We start from the raw sequence: 21911 nt of genomic DNA, 5'->3' as shown, positions 1-21911 counted from the left end.
TGACAGTCCCAGCCAGCTGGAACTGCTCCTTCTGAATTTGTTCATAAAGCTGCTCAAGCGGAAGCCGAGCTGTTTCCCGTGGATGTTACACCCCCAGCACAACCCTGCCCTGGATGCAGGATCACAACAGCCAGGGCAGGGCAGCAGCAGAGCCCAGACCCAGCATTAGTGCCAGGAATCCAGGGAAAATCCTGCAGGAGGAGAGCACCCCCAGCCCCTCAGCTTGTAAATGGCCTCACAAGGGCACCCAGGACTGGGGAGAGAGGCTCAGGAGATGGGAGACAGATTGCTCCTCGCACATCAAGGCTCCCAGCCCAACAGAAGGCTGTCAGGGAAGATCCCCAACAGCTCCAACCACTTCAGATTGGCAGTGGCTGTAAATCTGCTGCCAGGGCTGGGGGACGAGAAGAGCATCCTCGCAAAACACAGCCGGAGCGTTTGCTTTGTTTTCCAGAAATAAAATTGGTGTGTTAGTGGAAAATTGCAGGATCTCCCTGCTTTTCAGGGCACTGCTTGTGGGGGGGAGTGAGGGAATCAAGGACAAGGCAAGGAGAAGCAATTCCTTCCCTTGCCCTGCCTCTGGTGTGGCTCTCCATCGCCTGCACCACTCCAGAGCACTCCAGCCACCAAGACCAAGGGTCCCACACCTTCCCAGTGCCCAAGGAGGGTAAGGACATGAGCCCAGAGAGCTCAGCCTTGGTCAGGCAGGAGCAGCACATGAGGGTCTCCAGGGCTTGGGATGAACAGGAGATGCTGGAGGCAGGGCCTGGGGACATCTATGAATGGCACAAGAGCTTCAGAGCCAGCCATAAAACAACTGCCTGGGCTTTGGGCTCTTTAATAGTCCCCAAAAAGGAGCAGACAGCAGCTTCTGTCTTCCAGGTGATGCTGGGTGCACCCAGCCTGGCCAGTGACCTCTGAGTGGGATCACTGCCTTGTCCTGCCCGTGGGCATCAGTCCAGGGAGTCACTGCAGAATTGTCACCCATGATGAGCCCATATCCCCCCTGGGGACCCAGAGGTGGACACAGGAGGTGAACCCACCACCCAGATGGGCATCTCCACCCTGATGAGGGACCTGGGAGCACCCTGGGGGCCGGGCTCAGGACCCTCAGCATCCTCCCACATCCCTGCCCCAGGCTTCCCTTTTCCCAGATGGCAGAGAAAGTCACCCCCGTGCACCAGCCCCTGCGCTTCCTCCACGCTTAATTAGAAGCCTCTCCCTTTCTCCTGGCTCTCTAATTAACATGCCAGGAGCTCAAAAGAAGGCAGCAGCACAATAACCCGGGGAGACGGCTTCCAGCAGGCCCCGGCCTCATTACAGCCGGGCTGGGGAGCGGGAGCAGGGCGTGCTTCACATATGGAAACACCGCAAACAAGAAAGGCTGGGCCAGGAGAGAAAAAGACTTGACCTCTGCTCCTCTGCATTGTGTGCCCGTCATCCCCCTCGGTGGGCACTGCTGGGGCTGGGGCAGCTCTGCCCTTTATCATGGTGATGGGCCCGGGCGGCAGCGCCCGCGCCCGGCGCGACACCGCGGCCACGCCGCCCCGGCTCGGTTTAATCTCCCCAGACGAGGCTTTTCTGGGCTGTTTCTTTTCTTCTGCCAGCGCTGTCAGCCTGGGGGTGAGGTGCAGGGAAATGTCTTCATCCAGCCTCCATTGCAGAGGGTGGATGGAAGGTAGGATGGAGCCTGAGCCATGTGTGGGCATGGGGAGCATCTCCGGGTTTTGGGCAGGCTGGATTGGGCCAACCAAGGGCAAGTGTCGCCCTGAAAACTCAGCTTCTGAGCTTGCTGCCATGGTTTTCTAAGGACTTTCCCAGGACAGTAACTGTAAACATAGATATCTGGACATTCTTTCTGTTCCACGTCTTGTGATGGGCATCTCTCATGGCCAGTGCAGTGGGAAAGTGTTATCCTGACCATCCAATCCCTGGCTGTGGTCAGAAACCTATAAATCCTGGGGGGAAAAATAAACTTTCTCTTCTTTTCACCACACCTCGACCTGTGTGCCTGTGATCTATTCATCTTCAGTGGTAACAGGCAAGGGAGAAGGTCTGGGGGGTTTGGGCACTGTGGCTGCTGCCAGAGGTGGGCAGGATGCTCTGAAGCACCTTGATGCCCCACGTGGGACACACAGGTGGCTCCACTCTGGGTTGCTCTCATGAGTGGAAGGGTGCAGAAATCACAGAATCACAGAACTGAGCTGGAAGGGACCCACAGAGATCACTGAGCCCAACTCCTGACCCTGCCCAGGACAGGACACCCCAACAATCCCAGCCTGGGCATCCCTGAGAGCTCCATCCCGGAGCTCTGGCAGCCTCAGGGCTGTGCCCATTCCCTGGGGAGCCTGGGCAGTGCCAGCACCCTCAGAGGATGAACCTGATGCCCTGCCTTGTCCAAGCTCTTCTTTAAAGGAGCTTCTTTGGATGTGTCTCAGGGTACACCTGGCCCTGGTAAAGAAGACAGAGAACTCTGCTGAGCCAGCAAATGCCTCTCCATGGGATGCCAGGGATGCTGGACAGTCCTTGCAGGACCAGAGCCTGATGCCCCCATCCTGCTACGAGTGACAGGCAATGGAATAACAAGTCAGACACTGGGGACAAATGACAGTGGCCTTGGCATGTTGTTTCTACCAACACTGGGGTATTTTTGGAGTATCATCTCCTGAAAAACTCCTGGAAACCTCAAGTGTCACCTCCTATTGTGCTCTTCCCACATGGCCAAGGCACTTTGCATCAGTGCCTGACTTCTGCTGGGCCAAGCCTGCCACGTTCAGGTGCAGAGGAGAGCCCAGAGCAGCTCCAGGTCCCCAGCAGGTGATGATGCCTTACCCCTGAGGGAGGATGCACCGTCCAGCCCAGCTCTGCTGTCGCCGTTGTGGAGTCCATCAGTGTCTCTGTGGAAGGAAGGTGAAAGAAGGGAGTCACTGGATGATGGTGGAAGGACTGAAGATGGAGACAGGGAAGAAAGTGGAGAGGAGGGCTGCAGGGCTGGAGCCCACCCCACACTGAGCTTCTGGCCACATCTCAGCTGGGTACTGGCGCTGCTCCATCCACCCACTGCTCCCTGACCCCCCTGCACAATCATGGAACCACTGAATGTTAAGGTTGGAAATCACCTCCAAGATCACCAAGTGCAACCATCAGCCCAGCACCAAAACCATGTTCATCATTAACCCATGTTCACAAGTGCCACGTCCACACATGTTTTTAACATCTCCAGGGATGGTGATTCCACCACTGCCCTGGTCCAATGCCTGACCACTCTTTCCATGAAAGAATTTTCCTTAAAATCCAATCTAAACTTTCCCTAGAACAGCTTGAGGCTGTTTCCTCTTGTCCTGTCTCTTGCTCCTTGGGAGCAGAGCCTGACCCACCTCAGCTGTCCCCTCCTGGCAGGGAGTTGTGCAGAGCCAGAAATTTCCCCCTGAGCTCCTTTTCTCCAGGCTGAGCCCCTTCCCCAGCTCCCTCAGCCTCTCCTGGTGCTCCAAACCCTTCCCCAGCTCCACTCCCTTCTATGGGAACACTCCAGCCCTTTAATGTCTTAATTTTCATTAGGGGCCCAAAACTGACCCCAGGATTTGAGGTGGGACCTCGAGGTGCCCAGCACAGGGAGCATCTCCTGCTGTGAAACCCTTCCATCCATCAGCCAAGATGGATTTTCCTCCTCTCAATCCCAAATCCAGGTACCCCCAGCCCAGTTCCACCCCTGCAAGGATCCTCCCTCACCTCTTCTAGTTCCCTTTGCCAAAAGCAGGAGATTTTTTTCTCAGCACTTTGCACGGTAGGGAGAATCCTCAGAGATGCAGCAGAATATTGGAAGGAGCAGCACTTTTAAGACTTAAAAGTACTAAAAAATTAAACCACTGTTAAAGCTGGTTTTCCAGATGATTTGGGTTGAAATAGGTCAGGTGAAGCTCCCACTGACCAGCACAGACAAGTTCTCCTAATCCACACAGCAGCAAAGCCTCCTCACCCTTACTGCAGCTCAGGATCCTTCCAACACTGGAATTCTGTTCATCCCAAACAGCTGTGGGCTGGTTCAACCCCACTGATGGCACAGGGAGGGGTGATCAGGTCATGGTAGCCCAAAACCTGGGCCAACATGAGCCAAGTGAAAGTGCCAGCCAGCACCATCAGAAATAAATGGGATACTTGGAATCATGGAATCATGGCTGGAAAAAACATCTAACATGGTTGAGTCCATGCTCAGCACCAAACCACATCTACACCTTTTTTTAACCCTTTCCCAGGGACTGCTCAAAAGTCTTTCTTTGACACTTTCATGGGTGCTTTCCACAGTCTGGGTAACTCTCTGTCCTCCAGCTCTGCAGCCACATGATCATTGCAGTACAGGGATTTTTCTGCACCACACCCAAGGTTTGATAGCTTGAGAAAATAGGAAAATACTCCTGAGTTTAGGAAATGCAGGTTACAAATTCTGCCCAAAGGCCTCAAAACACCAAATGGACACGAGGGGAGCGTGGAGGGACAGACTGCACAGGGCAGCACACGGCCAGTGGTTCTGGGGGATGCCCAGAGAGGAAATTCTGTCCCTCTGCTCTGCAGGGATGATGTGAATCTGCCCCTGATGGCAGCACATGCCCTGGGGATGTGCCAGGGATGCTGGGAAGTGCCCATCCCATACACACCTGCAGTCCCAGAATGGTTGGGGTTGGCACAGACCTTCAGGACCATCCATTCCCACCCTCCTGCCACGGGCAGGGACACCTTCCACTATCCCAAAATCTGCTCCAAGCCCTGTCCAACCTGGCTTTGTGCAGGGACACCTTCCACTATCCCAAAATCTGCTCCAAGCCCCATCCAGCCTGGCTTTGTGCAGGGACACCTTCCACTATCCCAAAATCTGCTCCAAGCCCTCTCCAGCCTGGCTTTGGGCAGGGACACCTTCCACTATCCCAAAATCTGCTCCAAGCCCTGTCCAGCCTGGCTTTGTGCAGGGACACCTTCCACTATCCCAAAATCTGCTCCAAGCCCCATCCAACCTGGCTTTGGGCAGGGACACCTTCCACTATCCCAAAATCTGCTCCAAGCCCTGTTCCAGCCTGGCTTTGTGCAGGGACACCTTCCACTATCCCAAAATCTGCTCCAAGCCCCATCCAACCTGGCTTTGGGCAGGGACACCTTCCACTATCCCAAAATCTGCTCCAAGCCCTCTCCAGCCTGGCTTTGTGCAGGGACACCTTCCACTATCCCAAAATCTGCTCCAAGCCCTCTCCAGCCTGGCTTTGTGCAGGGACACCTTCCACTATCCCAAAATCTGCTCCAAGCCCCATCCAACCTGGCTTTGGGCACTTCCAAGGGTAATCCCAGAATGGGAATGGAGAGTTACTGGATGTAACCATGTCCTGCTGTCCTTCTCCCCACCAGAATAACAAACATCCTGCCACGAACCACCCCCAAGAACATCTCCACCTTCTCCACTTTCACTCCATTGAACAAAAACAAAGGAAGAAAAGCTCAGCCTTGAGCAGATCCAGCACTGAAGAGCCAGGCCTGGGTGCAGAGGTGACAACTGCTCAGTGCAGGGACCTCTCCTTCCCCACTGGCACCCCAAAAAGTGCCTCGGCAGCGCTCTGCTCCTGGCAGTAAATCCTCCCCAGACTGTGGCTTGTTCATTACTCCTGGTTTGAGCCAGTGGTTTCCAGTTCACAGGAAACCAGGATTTCGAAATTTGGTTTTATTCCAAGAGTAAAAAGCAAAAAAAATAGCTCTTCTCAATTTTTCCCACTAGGAAGAGCTCTGTAAAACAGCTAATCACGAGATGTTGTGGGTCAGATTCACGAAATTTCTTTTCAAACTGAATATTTGTTTACATAGGTCAATAATAGTGTTTACTTTATCAGAGGATCTGGCTTTTTCATTAAAACACCAGTGGCGTTTGATCTGAAAGGAAAACAACATTTTTCACCCAGTGCTAGCAAGAAGCTTTAAAAACCCCCTGAATTTGTTACTTTATCTTAACTATCAATGACAGTAGTGCATAGTAAGTACATTAATAGCAGTGACTAAAATGGAAAAGAAGATATATTCTAAGTCATTACAAATAATTCCCCAAATAAACTTCATATTTGGAAGCGTTTTGCATTTTAAAAAGCCCTTTATTTCATGAAAACTCAATGCAGTGCAGTGGAAATGTTGTGCTCAGTACACCACTGCCTCCACCCCCTTATCCTCAGCTGAAGGATCCCCCTGGAGCTCTGCATCCACTCTGGCTGGCCCAGGGACAAGGAGAAGAAGAAATTTGCAGGTTTTAAGCAAGTTTTTCCAATGGCAAATTATCTTCCCATAAAAAACACCAGATATTCCATTAATTTTAGTCTGGATTTACACCATTCAGCTGCCAGCTCTTGGATTTCCTTTTCCTTCTACAAAGACTCTGCAGTCCAAAACCTTTCCCTCTTGTGGTGCTCACGGGTGGCAAATGATCCATCTCCAAGACAGCTAAATTAGCTCAGCTTCCTTCTTCTTCCTCCCCAAACCAGGTTCCTGTGTTTTTGAGGCTCCTGTTTATCACCCTTCACTGTGCAGGGGTCCCAGGGCTGTGGTCCCCATCACACACAGCTCTAACACTCCAATCTGCCCCTTTTTGGGGCGGTTTTTGCACCAAGTTTCTGCTCAGGCTGAAGTCCTGTTGGAGGTGGGGTTGTTACACTGAGCAGAGAGTGCCTGAATTATAGAAAATTTGGGATATCTGGTTCTTGTGCAGCACGGGGAGCCTGCAGGGCCAGCACAGGAGGGTGTGGATGGATGCTAGCTCTGGAGCAAGCTGCAGGGAGCCTGCAGAAACTAGACTGAGAAATTCATGGGAGGATTTAAAAACAATCCTCAGAGACAGAAAACAGCCTTGCAGTTGCTGTTTGTCTGTCCTTTGTTTTCTTGGCAAGAGAAAGTCAGAGGGTGTTGTGCCCCACTGACCAATGATGGTGATGTAGTGATTTACTAACCAAGAAGAGTTTCCTTTCTGTACTTTCCACGGATCAGTCTATAAAACAAGGCTGAAGCAATAAACTAAGGAATTCTCCTGTTCTGACTCCATGAGAGTCTGTGTCTTCTCTTTCTGGCTGTTCCTTAATAGAGTGACAGGTGTGGAGCAGCACCACAGAATGGTTTGGGTTGGGAGGAACCTTCAAGCCCACCCAGTTCCACCCCTCCCATGGGCAGGGACATCTTCCACTGCCCCAGGTTGCTGCAGGCCCTTTCCAAGCTAGAATTATAAAATCATAGAATAGGCTGAGCTGGAAGGGACCCACAAGGATCATTGAAAATGATGCACAGGAAATCTCAACAAGCCCAGCTGTGCCTCAGAGCGTTGTTGAAATGCTCCTTGAACTCAGACAGGTTTGTGATCACTGCCCTGGGGAGCTGCTCAGCACCCAGCCAACCTCTGGGTGAAAAACCTTCATCTAAAACCCAACATAAAGCTCTGAGACAGCTCCAGCCCTTTCCTGAAGTCCTATCACTGCTCAGCAGAGTGAAGAGGTTGGTACCTGCTCCTCTGCTGACCTTCAGGAGGATGCTGAAGTCTCCTCCAGGCTGAACAGACCAAAACCTCAGCCACTCCTCACATTTCCCTCCAGACCCTTCCCCATCCTCATGGCCTCCTCTGGATTGGATGTTCTCTGATTGCTTAATGTCTTTTTAATATAAAATTATATTATTATATTATTATATTATTATATTATTATATTAAATATAATTATATATTAATATAAAATAATATTATTGTTATATTAAATATAATTATATATTAATATAAAAGAATATTACTATATAATTCTATTACTATATACAATATAATTATATTGTATAATATATAATAAAAATATATATAATATAAATTTATATAATTATATTGCATAATATATAATAAAAATAAATATAATATAAATTTATATAATATATAAATTTATATAATATATAAATTCATATATTCTATAAATTTATATATTCTATAATTAATTTATATATTCTATAAATAAATTTATATATGAAATTAAATATAATTCTATTATTATATTAAATATAATTATATAATATAGTATATAATACATATTATATATGTTCTATATATAAGAATGAATATAATTATATAATTACATTAAACATTATAATTTAATCCATCCATATTTTTTAAATTATTAATATTATAATTTGCCCCATCCCCTGGTGTGTCCAGGCACTTTCCCCTGTGGAATTTCACACGGTTGGGGATGGCCCAGTGCTCTCCTTTGTTGAGGTCTCCAGCTGGGTTTACCCTGTCACAGAAGGAAATCAGGTTTGATAAGCAGGATTTCCCCTCATGAAGCTGAGCTGGCTGTGACCAAGGCCATGCTGCTGTCCAGGTATTTTTCAATATTTCTCAGAATAACGCTCTGCATTGATTTTACCAGGCAGTGAAGTGAGACTGGCAGGCCTGCAGCTTCCAGGGTCCTTCTTCTTGCCCTTCCTGAAAATTAGGACAAATTCCCCACCTCCCAGTCAGCTGGGAGCTCTCTGAAATCCCAAGACTGCTCAAAAATCACCCAGAGAGGCTTTGCAATGACTTCAGCAGCTCTTTGAGGATCTTGGATGAATCACAGAACCCCGGAGCAGTTTGGTTTGAAAGGGACCTCAAAGCCCAACTCATTGAACCCCTGCCATGGGGTTCCATCATTTTCCACCATCCCAGGTTGCTCCAAGCCCTGTCCAACCTTGGACACTTCCAGGAATGGGCAGTGTTGGCTCTGTGGACATCTGTTCCAGATGCTCATGGACACTTCTGGTGCCTCCAGGCCCAGGGAGAACATCTGGACAAAGTTCCAGGTGTGAGCTGCACACCCAGTGTGATGAGCCCCAGGGCGTGGGAACCCATCATCCTCCTGAGGCAGCTCCTCCACCTGCAGCTCCCACCAGGCTGCCCCGTGCCCCTGCAGTGACCCTATTTCCCCCAGCAGCTTCCCTGGTCCCACCTGGGGCTGCCCCATGCTCACACAGGCCCACAACAGGACCAGGGACAAAAAACACACACCACTTCCAGGATGGACAACCCCAAACCTCCAGCAGCACCTCGACAGCTTCTCTCACTGTCACAGCCACTTTCACAGTGCCATCCTGCTGGTCTGGCAGCATCAAACAGGGTGAGAGGCTTTGGCAGCCCCATAAAGATCCCAGTAGCTCCCCAGGATGTGGAGAAAGCCATGTGGGAGTGGCAGGGGTGGGATTCTGGCCCCTGGCCCACCTCTGGTGGCTGCAGCTCCCTCCACAGCAGCCTCTCGTCCGTGTTGTTGTTTCTGTTCTCCCCTCCCGTGTGTTTATCTGCAGCTTCACATGCTGCCCACAGCATTCTAAATAAATCTGCAGCTGTTCCAAACCAGCCAGACTCAACCCTGGCCCGTTTCCCACCGGGAACCGCGCTGCTCCCCACGCGACGCTCGCGGACCGGCGCTCGTCCTTTTCGCTTTGGGGATGTTTTCTCCAAGCAGCTTCCCACAGGCAGCACTGCAGCCTGTCCCCGGTGCTGCTGCCTGCTCCCAGGGCACACCACAGCTCTGGAGGGACACCTGGCATCTCCAGACACTTCATCACCCCCACCCCACCTCTTCCAGCCACGCTGAGACAGCGTCATGCAGAGGATCTGCTGGGACAGCTCCTGCGCTTCCACTTGGTCCTCTTGCTGCTCAGCCACAGGTGAGCTGAGTGTGGGGTTCTCAGCTCAGCAGATTTTCCCATCTGGTCAGATCAGGAATGAGATTGGCAGACAGATCTGGGAGGGGAGGACAAGTCTGGGATCCTGCTGGTGGCCAGGAGTGGGGATGGAGAGCACCAGGGCCAAGGGACAGTGGCAGAGGCTGGAGGTAAAAGGCATTAACAGAGGAGCTGTGCATGTTGCAGACACACTTCTCTCCGTCCAGAAAAATAACTTCCATGGAGTTTTGCCAATTCAGACCAATTCAGAGCATCTGGACCTGAGTTTCTCAGAAGTCCTGGCAAATGCTTCACATTCACAGGCTACAAGCTCATCCAGATAAAGAAACAGCTGGACAAATAAATAGCCCCACAGATAGCTGGAGCCTCCACCCTCATTTTTCCACCCACAACTTTTTCCCTTCCCCTTTCACTCCTCACGCCAGCTCCTCTCTCAGGGTAGGACACTTGCCAGGATTTTAATCCTGGTCCAATACTATCAACACAGGAAGCAAACTTCTCATGGATCCACCACCACATCAGCTGTGGCCAGTGCTGGATGTGCAAAGCAGGAGAGAAGCTTCCAGCCCACTCTGATAGGTTGGGAGCAAAGTCATCCTAATGCAGAGACAGTGGGAGATCATTCCTTGTCCCTTCCATGACCTGGAAGCCCACCTAAAACACCTCATCAGCTCCAGGCTGGAGGGACACGCAGCAGCCAGGTGGAGCAAAGACCAGGATCAGCACAGGTCAGGATGAACTCCTCCACGCAGGAACACGCTCCTGGAACCATGTACCTACCCCTGGTGGCCTCAGGCACAGCCACCACACCCGGGGGCAGGGGGGTGGCTAATGAGAAACCCGTCTGTCCCCGCCTCAGGAGCCCTCACCGCAGATCTCTTTACCCTTCCCCAGGTTGAAAGGCCCCTCTCTGCCTCCTGCGCTTTACTGGAGCCTGATTATGATATTTCTGCCAGCGAGAGCTGAGAGGGGCTGAGCAAAGCCAGTGGCCCTTCCCTGCAGCCCTGAGCTTTGCTTTGGCTGGCTGGGGGCCAGCGGAACAAGCTGAAACCCAATCTCCCCCCCCGGCCGAGCCGCTGGCGCGGGAACAGCTCGCTGCATTGTGAGCCGGCGGCTACGGGATATTTGGGATACTTCACTCGGGGATCCACTTAAACTCCAAGAGGGAGAGTGATTGATAGGGAGTGAAAAGAGGAGGTTGACTGAGCTGGGATGGGGACCCCGGCACGCCCCTGCTCCCCGAGCCCCAAAGGCCACGCCGAGGTCATGCTGGTGGTCCCAGTGCTCTGAAGCCAGCACTGAGGTTCTTGGTCATTCCCATGAAAAATCAGGTCCAGCCAGACTCACAGACCTAAGAATTAGGGTGATGTCCGTCATCTCCATTAAACAGAGCACCCCTGACCTGCCAAACAGGATCCAGCCCATGGAGCAGGGAGAGCTGACCAGAGATACAGCACAGGCAGGGGAAGATGTCCTCACTTTGGGGGAGTCATGGAGCCTCCCTGGGACATCAGTCACGGCTCCTGCAAGCCCTGTGAGACAGGAGCCAGCCCCAGAGCCAAGTTGGTGGGCTCAGCAGGACCTGCTGGGTCACTCTCACCCAGCTCTGGGTGGTGCTCAGCTCTTTGTGACACTCAGGGTCAGGACTGGTGTCCAACAAGGGGACGGTCCCAATGCCCTGCCTTTGGCACAGCATCTCAGCAATCCCAGGTGAAACTCCCCATGAGGGAAATGCCATGAGCTGGGCTGTGCTTTCCCATTCCCACCACGATCCCTCCCTTATTCTGACTGCCTCCACCTTGTCTGGACCATCCTCAGGAGACCAAACCCAGGGCTGTTATAGCTGTGCAGAAAGAAACCTCTGGCCTTTGGTTCCCAGCCTTGCCAGAGCAGAAAACACGGAAAGCTGGGCTTGGAGCAGAGCTGCACCCGGCCATGGGGACCATGGCAATGCCAATGGGTGAGCCAGGAAATCCAGCAATCCAGGCAGCCCAAATCCAGCAATTCCAGACCCTCTTTCCCAGCTCCTCCTCTCCCTGGCTGTGCAAGCACTGCCCTGCAGGGTGCTGACTGCTCCACTGCTGGAAAGCTCAAAACAAGGAGAAGCCAAACTCAACAGCCTGCAGGTCACCCCAGCACTGCTTTCCAAGCTCTCCACTGACCCTCAGCCCATCCAGGACCGTCCCTCTCACCTGCCTGGCTGGGAGGAGAATGAGAGCTCCTGATCTCAGCAGAGATTTCTGATTTTGTGATCTCTCAGCCCTTGCTGAAGAAGCAGGTGAGGCTGGATGTGAGGCAGGACCACATTATCCCCCTCACAGCTGCGGATTCATCCTGTCTGCTCCAGTTTCCCCCCGCTCCAGAGGTCAGCAGAAACAGGATAACCCCAGCAGAGCTCTCTGGGGAGCTGCTCCAGCAGCACCAGGGACACACAGGGCAGCATCTGTCCCGAAAGGAGCTGGGACTCGTAGGTGGTCTGAGTTCAGGCCAGGGCAGGCTGCTGGGAAGAGACAATGCAGATGCCAAATGGCAGCGAGCAGAGCCCCTCCTGCTGCTGCTGGGAATGCAGGAGCCACGCAGAGGGGACACAGATGCAGGCGTTTAACAGCCACTGCCACTGTCACTGCTGGTGGCTCTCTGTGGTGGCACTGACCCCACCCTGAGGGAGGGAGTCCCAGGGTAAACTGCTGCATCCAGTCTCATCCAGGCCCAGCAGAGACTAAATTCCCCCACCAAGCCTTTTTCCAAGGGGATGGAACAGGACCATGTCCCTCCTGAGTGCCTCCAGGTCTCTTCCTCTCTCACAGGGGGGCTCTGGGAGGTTGGAGTCCCATGCCTAGAAGCTTCTTCTGGAGGTGCCCCAGCCCCAAAGGAACCATCAGCCTCCACCAGGCACTGCCCTGGTGCAGCTGGGTCCATGGGGAATGGACACTGGTGTCACCACTGGTGTCACACACAGAGCCACTGCTGCTGGTGTGCAGGAGCAGGTGCCACGTGCAGCTCCTGGCTGCAGCACCCTGGCAATGAGCTGCTGTACAACATAACAACCTGCTCCCACCACTGTGTCACCCTGAAAACTCAGCTTCTGAGCCTGCTGACATGGTTTTCTAAGGACTTTCCCAGGACAGTAACTGTAAACATAGATATGTGGACATTCTTTCTGTTCCACGTCTTGTGATGGGCATCTCTCATGGCCAGTGCAGTGAGAAAGTGTTATCCTGACCATCCAATCCCTGGCTGTGGTCAGAAACCTATAAATCCTGGGAGGAAAAATAAACTCTCTCTTCTTTTCACCACACCTCAAGCTGTGTGCAGGTGATTTATTCATCTTCAGTGGTAACACCACCGTGCCCTGTGGCCACTGGCACAGGCTGTCACGCCCAGGGTGCAGGGCAATGCTGCCCAGGGCCCTCTGATACCCACAGCCACTCTCCTGTAGCCCAGACACAGCACCCTGCACTCCCAGACCCGCTGTCCTGCGTCCCCAGGCACAGGGGAAGGTGACCTCAGGAGAGCTGGGATGCAGCAGGAGGCCTGGAGGCTGCAGAGCATCGCTGGTGGCTCTTGGACAACACCATCCTTCTCCTCACTAACCCCTGCCCCTGATCTGAAGAGCATGGAGGATCTGAAGAGCCCTCACCAGGAGGGCTGACACAAGCCCAGGGCACGGCTTTGTGGCCAGCTCCTCCCCTTGGGGCCACCCCCACCCACAGTGGGGACAGCGAGCACAGCCAGTGCCACTTCCCAGCACCGCTGGCACTAAATGAGGTTTTGTCACCCTGCTTGGTGGCACAGGCTGCAAGCAACTCGTTCCCAGCAGGCTCCAGAGTCCTGCTCAGAATCCCAACTGAGCTATCCTTAATGGGCTTCAATTTTAATTTGCTTTTATTGGAAAACACAGATGGTGACCCCCCCCTCTCTCCCTGGCCCGAACATATACAGGATAATAGCATTTAGAGGGAAAGATGTTATCTCCAAGCAGCCAAAGCTGCAGCACAAGCCCCACCACCCTGCTGTGACACACAGCTGTGCCCCACAGCCCTGCCAGGGCCACCAGAGGCACCAGTGGAGGGAAGCAGGAGCAGGGGCCAGTGAAGAAGAATTAAAGAGCAGGATGAGTCCTTGGTGCAGCCAAGCCTCTTGGATTGACCTGGGCAATCTCCTCTGTGACCGGCTCTGTGCACAGCAGCAGAAACAGCACAGAGCAGGGGGATGCCCCAAGCTGCTGCCAGCACTGCAGCCCATCCAAGCACCCCTGACTCCAGCCACCCCTGCAAGAAATGCGTGTCAGAGCTCAGGGTGGCTGTGGGGAGGTGATGGCAGCGCAGGGACAGGCACCAGGCTACACCTGCAGCAGGGATCCAGGATTAGGAACAAGCATCAAACACCTCTGGGCTTGTGCCACATTAATCTGGGCACCAAATATGGATGCTAACTCTGAAACAGAGAGCATGTGGAAATTACAGGCTACACAGCTTTCTCAGTCTTGCCTGAGAAAGTGGCCTGGGAATTATAGGGAGGAATTAAAACAATCCTTAGAAACAGAAAACAGCCTTGCAGGTGCTGTTTGTCTGTTCCTTGTTTTCTTGCAGGAGAAAGTCGAGGGGTGGTGAACCCCAGTGACCAATGATGGTGATGAGTTAGTTTACTGACCAATAAGAGTTTCCTTTCTGTACTTTCCATGTATCAGTCTATAGAAAAAACCTGAAGTAATAAACTGAGAGAAATTCTCCTGATCGACTCCTGAGAGAGTCTGTGTCGTTCTTCCAGCTGTTCCTGATAGAGTGACACCCAAACACCAGAGCCTGTGGATGTTCCTGCTCCTCTGGCACTGCTGGTGCCATGCAGAGCCAGGGCCCCTTGTGCATCCCCCAAAAACCCAAACATGGGGTGAGCAAGGATGTCCTCTGTCACACACACTGGCTCTGTGGATCTATCTGACATTCCCACCCTTGCCTGACAAGCTGGAAATGTGCTTCTGGCTGGCAGTTCCAAGCAGGAATAGCTTGGGAGGAGCTGCTGCCTTGTTTTTGTCAAGCATGGGATGGATCCTCTGGGCAGAAGGAGGCTTCAGCTCAGGCTCCTGGCTGGAGGAAGCTTCTCCTCAGGACAGGTGCAAGAAAGACCAAAAGTCTTCAAGGAGCTTGGATTCCCTCCCAAGGGCAAAGCATCTCCCCACTGCCATCTTTCTCTGTCTCCAGGGGTTTCCCAGGAATGCAAACCCTGCATCCCCTCCAACCCCACCACGGCCAGAGGAGGCAGCAGCTGCGGGTGGTGGGAATTTTTAGGGAGAGGCAAATGTTTCCTTTCCTTGGGAAAATCCCATCTTCAACATTTCATCATGGAGAGGGCTTCCCTCCTCCCCTCTTACACACTCAGTCACCCTCAAAAGCAGGGGGTGGGCGCCACTGGTGGCCCTGCTTGGGTCAGCTAGAATGTGCTGCATCCCTTCTTCAATCCATCCATCCATCCATCCATCCATCCATCCATCCATCCATCCATCCATCATCCATCCATCATCCATCCATCCATCCATCCATCCATCCATCCATCCATCCATCCATCATCCATCATCCATCATCCATCCATCATCCATCCATCCATCCATCCATCCATCCATCCATCCATCCATCATCCATCCATCATCCATCCATCCATCCATCCATCCATCCATCCATCCATCATCCATCCATCATCCATCCATCATCCATCCATCATCCATCCAACATCCATCCATCCATCCATCCATCCATCATCCATCCATCCATCCATCCATCATCCATCCATCCATCCATCATCCATCATCCATCCATCATCCATCCATCATCCATCCAACATCCATCCATCCATCCATCATCCATCCATCATCCATCATCCATCCATCATCCATCCATCATCCATCCATCATCCATCATCCATCATCCATCCATCCATCCATCATCCATCATCCATCCATCCATCCATCCATCCATCCATCCATCATCCATCCATCATCCATCCAACATCCATCCATCCATCCATCCATCCATCCATCATCCATCATCCATCCATCATCCATCATCCATCATCCATCCATCATCCATCCATCATCCATCCATCCATCCATCATCCATCCATCATCCATCATCCATCATCCATCCATCATCCATCATCCATCCATCATCCATCCATCATCCATCCATCATCCATCCATCATCCATCCATCATCCATCATCCATCATCCATCCATCATCCATCATCCATCCATCCATCATCCATCCATCATCCATCCATCATCCATCCATCCATCATCCATCATCCATCATCCATCATCCATCCATCATCCATCCATCATCCATCCATCATCCATCCATCCATCATCCATCATCCATCCATCCATCCATCCATCCATCATCCATCATCCATCCATCCATCATCCATCCATCATCCATCCATCCATCCATCCATCCATCCATCCATCCATCATCCATCCATCCATCATCCATCCATCATCCATCCATCATCCATCCATCCATCATCCATCCATCCATCATCCATCCATCATCCATCATCCATCCATCCATCCATCCATCCATCCATCCATCCATCCATCCATCATCCATCATCCATCCATCCATCCATCCATCCATCCATCCATCATCCATCCATCATCCATCCATCCATCATCCATCCATCCATCATCCATCCATCATCCATCCATCATCCATCCATCCATCATCCATCCATCCATCCATCATCCATCCATCCATCCATCCATCCATCCATCCATCCATCATCCATCCATCCATCATCCATCATCCATCCATCATCCATCATCCATCCATCCATCATCCATCCAACATCCATCCATCCCTCATCCATCCATCCATCCATCATCCATCCATCCATCATCCATCCATCCATCCATCCATCCATCATCCATCCATCATCCATCATCCATCCATCCATCATCCATCCATCCATCCATCATCCATCCATCATCCATCATCCATCATCCATCCATCCATCATCCATCATCCATCATCCATCATCCATCATCCATCCATCCATCATCCATCCATCATCCATCATCCATCATCCATCCATCCATCATCCATCATCCATCCATCCATCCATCATCCATCCATCCATCCATCCATCCATCCATCCATCCATCCATCATCCATCCATCATCCATCATCCATCATCCATCCATCATCCATCCATCATCCATCCATCCATCCATCCATCCATCCATCCATCCATCCATCCATCATCCATCCATCATCCATCCATCCATCCATCCATCATCCATCCATCCATCCATCCATCCATCCATCCATCCATCCATCCATCCATCATCCATCCATCATCCATCCATCCATCCATCCATCCATCATCCATCCATCCATCCATCCATCCATCCATCCATCCATCCATCCATCCATCATCCATCCAAGTGTTGTCCACCAAGCAGCTGCCTCGCCCTGGAAGAAAGCAGCCCTGGAAGAAAGCAGCTCTGGAGCAGGCTGGAGATGGGCTGTGGGACCCCCAAGGAGAGAGAGAAGCCCCTCTGCCATCACCCACAGGCTCTGGGGGATCAGGGACCAGCACAGGAATGGGGAATGTCCACTCTGGGCTGCACCCACAGCTCTGGCCGAGCAGATTGTGAAGCTGTGCAGCTCCTGGAGCTGGAGACCACACCAAGATGTGAGACCCCAAGGCTTGTGGAGCCTCATTTCCTCCTCAGAACAACGGCTGTGAGCAAAGCTGAGCCGTGAGCAGAGGATGAGCACTCGTGCAGGTACAGACAGCCCTAATCCACGGCTGTGGGAAGGGATTTTTGCATGCATCAAAAAGAAACACACCCGGAGGTGGAAAAAGGGCAATTTCCACAAGTTGAAAGGGATTATTAGCAAAAATTGATCGGGGGGGAAATGTAAACAAAAACAATGAAGAGTAATTATGGCTTATGGCGGCTTTGCCAAAATCTCATAAATCTGCGATCATAAAAGAAGGCGTCTTGAGTTCAAAATTATCTTGGCTTGGAATAAAAGGAAAAAAATTGCAGTAAAAATAAACATATTGTATAAATTAAACCCAGGGGAAGTTGGCAGCAGCGAATTAGCAGCTCTAAGATGCAGACAGTTGCGAAAGGATGTATCAATGAAAAAATTGACTGCCAGCAGACAGAATGAGGGGGGAGAAAATAAGAAATTTTACATACAACCAAATCAAACACAACCAGAGCTGTGGAAAGGCGAGCCCATGGAGGCAAACACAGACAGCCCAAGCAAAACAAGGGCACAGGCAGGAAGGATGAGCAGCTGTGGCAGCTCTGCAGAAGCCGGGAGATGCCCGGAGATGCAGACACACCTGAGACCCCTGGCTGGCAGCATCGCACTGCCCCAGGCAGCTGCTCACCCCACCCCACCCCACCCTGGAGCACTGGGAGGTTGTGGGGACAGTTTTGGGGTTGTTTCTTGATGGCAACATCAGCCTCAAGACATCCCTTTGCTCTCCAGCAGCAAGGTGGTGTGGTCAGCAGAGCCCCGTGGGGCAAGGACAGCCCAGGACCAAGAGCTCCCCTCTCCCAACACCTTGTGCCGTGCACTGAGCAGGGACAGGGCACTCCCAGGAGGGGAAATGATTTTGTAGCATCCCACAGGGCTGCAGGAAAGGAGCTCGAGGGTCTTGGTTCATGAAACTGGGGCAGCTGGAGCTCTGGGAGAGCTCTGGGATGAAGCCTCAAGGACCTGCTGCCAAGCGATGTGCACACATCCAGCTGCTCAGCAAACCCTTCCTGGGAACCAGGAGGATCCTAAAGCACCAAGTGCTGCCTGCAGAGAGGCCATAAAGTACCTAAAGCACTGCTGCAGAACCCATCCTGGTCCCCCATGAATGGTCCCCAAATCCTGGGAGGAGAAACAGCTCCATGAAAGCCACAGCAGTCACCCACACAGCTCAGCCAACAAACTGGCAGGAGTCAAAGCAGGGAGATCAGCCAGGACACAGGACAGCAGAATGAGCATCAGGGAGGGCAGATCCACTGCTGAGAGCTCTGCAGGCCAAAATCCACGGGGTTCACACCCTCGGGCTGCACTGGAACCTCCCTGCTCTGCATCTCAAACGCTTTGTGGAGGTGCAGCAATGGACCCCCCACCCCAAACAAGCTTTGAGGACAAAGCAGAGGTGTCAGATGCAGCCATGGACCTGTGGCTCCTCTGCATCCCCCACTAGCACAGACACAGGATAGCAAGGACAGGCACCAGGAGTGTCCCCTGGGCAGGTGGGGAAGGACAGACCAGGGCCACTGTGCAAAGTCCCTCTTTCACTGCCTTTTCTCACTGTGGCCACATCTGTGCCAGGAGGAGAGATTGTTCTTCCCCAGAGAGGACTGGAGCAGGCTCAGGGCTCAGAGAGCACAGAGCACCCTGTCCCCTTGCCACCAGCAGCACCACAGGACACAGGAGCTGACACACCCAGCACCTGCAGCTCCTGCTGCCACAACACATCCTGGAGCCAGGCTGCACCCCCTCCCAAACCCCCAGTACTCCTGGGGACACTGGAAGGATCCTTCAGCTGAATCCCTGCTCCCTTTGCCAAGAGACAGCACCCCTGAGGATGCAAAGGACTCACAGACAGCCCCTAAGAGCTTTGCAGGATTTAGGGTTTGCTGCCTGCGCCTCATAAAAGCAGCACACTTCCAAAATTTAGTTTACAGGGTGGCTGAGGCATTACCTGACATCAGGCATGGGGAATCAGGTGAAAAGTGCTGTGCAGTGAATGCCCCATCCCCCAAATTCCCTACTCAGCATGAAGCAGCCTTTATAAATCAATGTCTGCAGGAGGAAAACACGTGAGGGAGCAGCAAGTTCATCCTCCCCTTGCTGCTGCACTCCTGGTGAACCCCACAAGTGTGATGGACGGGATCTCTCCAGGGCTGCTGCCCCCTCCACTGCTCAGGGAGAGTCTGTGGCCTGTGGGATGTGCATGAACACCCAGGGATGCACCCAAATCTCGGGGAGCAATAAAAGAAGAGGACACTGCTCTTCTCCCATTTCCCAGCACCACAGTCACCCCTCTGGCACCTCAGCACCCCTGTCCTCGTGCTTCCAGGACATGGAGACCATGGAGAATCCCACGGGGATGTACAAGGGGCTGAGCCAGCCTTGGGGGGAGCCCCCAGCTCTGCTCTGCTGTCAGTGACACTGCAGCACGGGGGTGCACAGGGAATTCGTGGCAGGAACACGTGCAGCCAGGGCTGAGCAACCACAAAGACATCCTCCAGACCAGGCAGGGCAGGAGAATGCACTCAGCTCCCTGTGTGGGCATCACAGCACATCCCAACAACACTGGGGCTGAGGAGAACCCAGAAGCTGCGGTGTCACCACCAGATGTGGTGTCACCGCCAGATGTGGTGGCACAACCAGATGTGGCCCTCTGGATACCTTCCCCAGGGCAGGCTGCTGGCAGGGTGAACACAGGAGGTGCCTCTTGCCACAACACACCCCAAGTGCACAGGGCAAGGCCCCCCCAAAGCCCTTTGGTGGGCAGAGAAAGGGGGTACCAGCCAGTCCCAGCCCTGCCAGGAGGGTTGGTGTAATTAGATGTGATGAAATTCTTCCCTGTGAGAACACACAGAGCAGCTGGGGCTGCCCCTGGATCTCTGGAATGTCCAAGGCCAGGCTGGACAGGGCTTGGAGCAACCTGGGATCGTGGGAGGTGTCCCTGCCATGGCTGGGGGTGGGACTGGATGGGCTTTAAGGTCCTTTCCAAAACCATTCTGGGACTCTGTGTCTGCACCCCATGACACTGCAGCAGCCTGAGCAGTGGAAAATGTGTCCATGGGGTGAAAACACCTCCCTGATCCATGAGCAGCACCCCTCTGTGTCTCCTGATTTATCCTGCCTGGAGAACAGAGGCACCAGGGCCAGTGGGGTGCTCTGGCCCCATCCACCCGCTCACACTGCCCAGGATTTATAGATGGATAAAAATCCCTCAGCTGAGCCTTTGTTTACTTTGCTCAGAGAAAATAATTAACTCTTAACGTAGTTCTGCTGTCCCTTCCCATGGCAAGGGAGTGGAATGAGATGAACTTTAATATTCCATCCAATCCAAACCATTCTGGGATTCTCTGATTTAAGGAACTCAGTGAAACATTAAAGCTGTCCTGCCCCGAGCATGGCACGCATTATAATCCTCCTTGTAGCACAACACAGCAGTGCCAAGCCTCATGTCACCTCATGACACCCTGATGTCCCCAGGCTGGGACTGATCCCAGGAAAAGCTGCAGGAGCTTGGGAAACACTCCATGGAGTGCTGGGAGAGGTGGGGGGAGCAGGAATCAGCTGTGATGGCTCTGGAGAGGCAGCTGGTTTCCAGCACAGAGCAGCTGGGAGGGTGTGAAACGAGACCATCAGACCTCGGGTGCCTTTCACCCCTGGGAACTCTTTCACCTGCAGATATCGCAGATTTGCTCAAGGCCACTCTTGTGACAAAGCTCCCAGAGCAAAATGTGGCACTACAGAAACACAGGTGACAGCAGGGGACACCCAAAGAGCTCTGCCACCAGCATCCAGGTGGGTTCTGTGAGGCAGCACCTGGGATGGAGCTGAGCAGGAGGTGTCTGGAAGCAGAGCACCCCCAGCATTCCCAACAGGGGTGGCACAGGGCCAGCAAATCCCCACCCAGTGCTGAGGGAAGTGCCTGCTTTGGCCAGACCCCCAAAACCAAGAGCAGAGAAACATCAGAGCCTGGAAATCACCACCCTGGAACAAAACAGCTTTACCCCCTCTGTGCTGGAGGGCAGGGGAGCACCGGGCACTGGCACCCAGGTATGGGGACAGACCCCAAAGCCCTGTGGCCAGGAGCTGCTGGAAACAGATCCCAAAGCCCTGTGGCCATCACCTTCTGGCAGCAGATCCCAAACCCCTGTGGCCATCACCTTCTGGCAGCAGATCCCAAACCCCTGTGGCCAGGAGCTGCTGGAAACAGATCCCAAACCCCTGTGGCCATCACCTGCTGGCAGCAGATCTCAAACCCCTGTGGCCAGGAGCTGCTGGAAACAGATCCCAAACCCCTGTGGCCATCACCTGCTGGAAACAGATCCCAAACCCCTGTGGCCATCACCTGCTGGAAACAGATCCCAAACCCCTGTGGCCAGGAGCTGCTGGCAGCAGATCCCAAACCTCCGTGGCCATCACCTGCTGGAAACAGATCCC

The 21911-nt window shown here is 52.8% G+C and overlaps 1 protein-coding gene across 4 annotated transcripts in view; it reads right to left on the bottom strand.

Annotated features, from left to right (window-relative positions):
• The window catches only part of EPHB2 (EPH receptor B2), a 128946-nt gene that overhangs the window by 85193 nt on the left and 21842 nt on the right, over positions 1-21911 (bottom strand). For all 4 annotated transcript variants that reach the window (XM_058854924.1, XM_058854926.1, XM_058854925.1 and 1 more), the window contains exon 2: positions 2833-2897. In XM_058854924.1, the coding sequence (XP_058710907.1) occupies positions 2833-2897 (65 nt within the window). The remainder of the gene's footprint in view (positions 1-2832; positions 2898-21911) is intronic.

This window comes from Poecile atricapillus, chromosome 22, assembly GCF_030490865.1.
Source record: "Poecile atricapillus isolate bPoeAtr1 chromosome 22, bPoeAtr1.hap1, whole genome shotgun sequence".
NCBI classification, from domain to species: Eukaryota; Metazoa; Chordata; class Aves; order Passeriformes; family Paridae; genus Poecile; species Poecile atricapillus.
The sequence above is the reverse complement of the archived record's forward strand: the minus strand, read 5'-3'. Positions and strand labels throughout refer to the sequence as shown.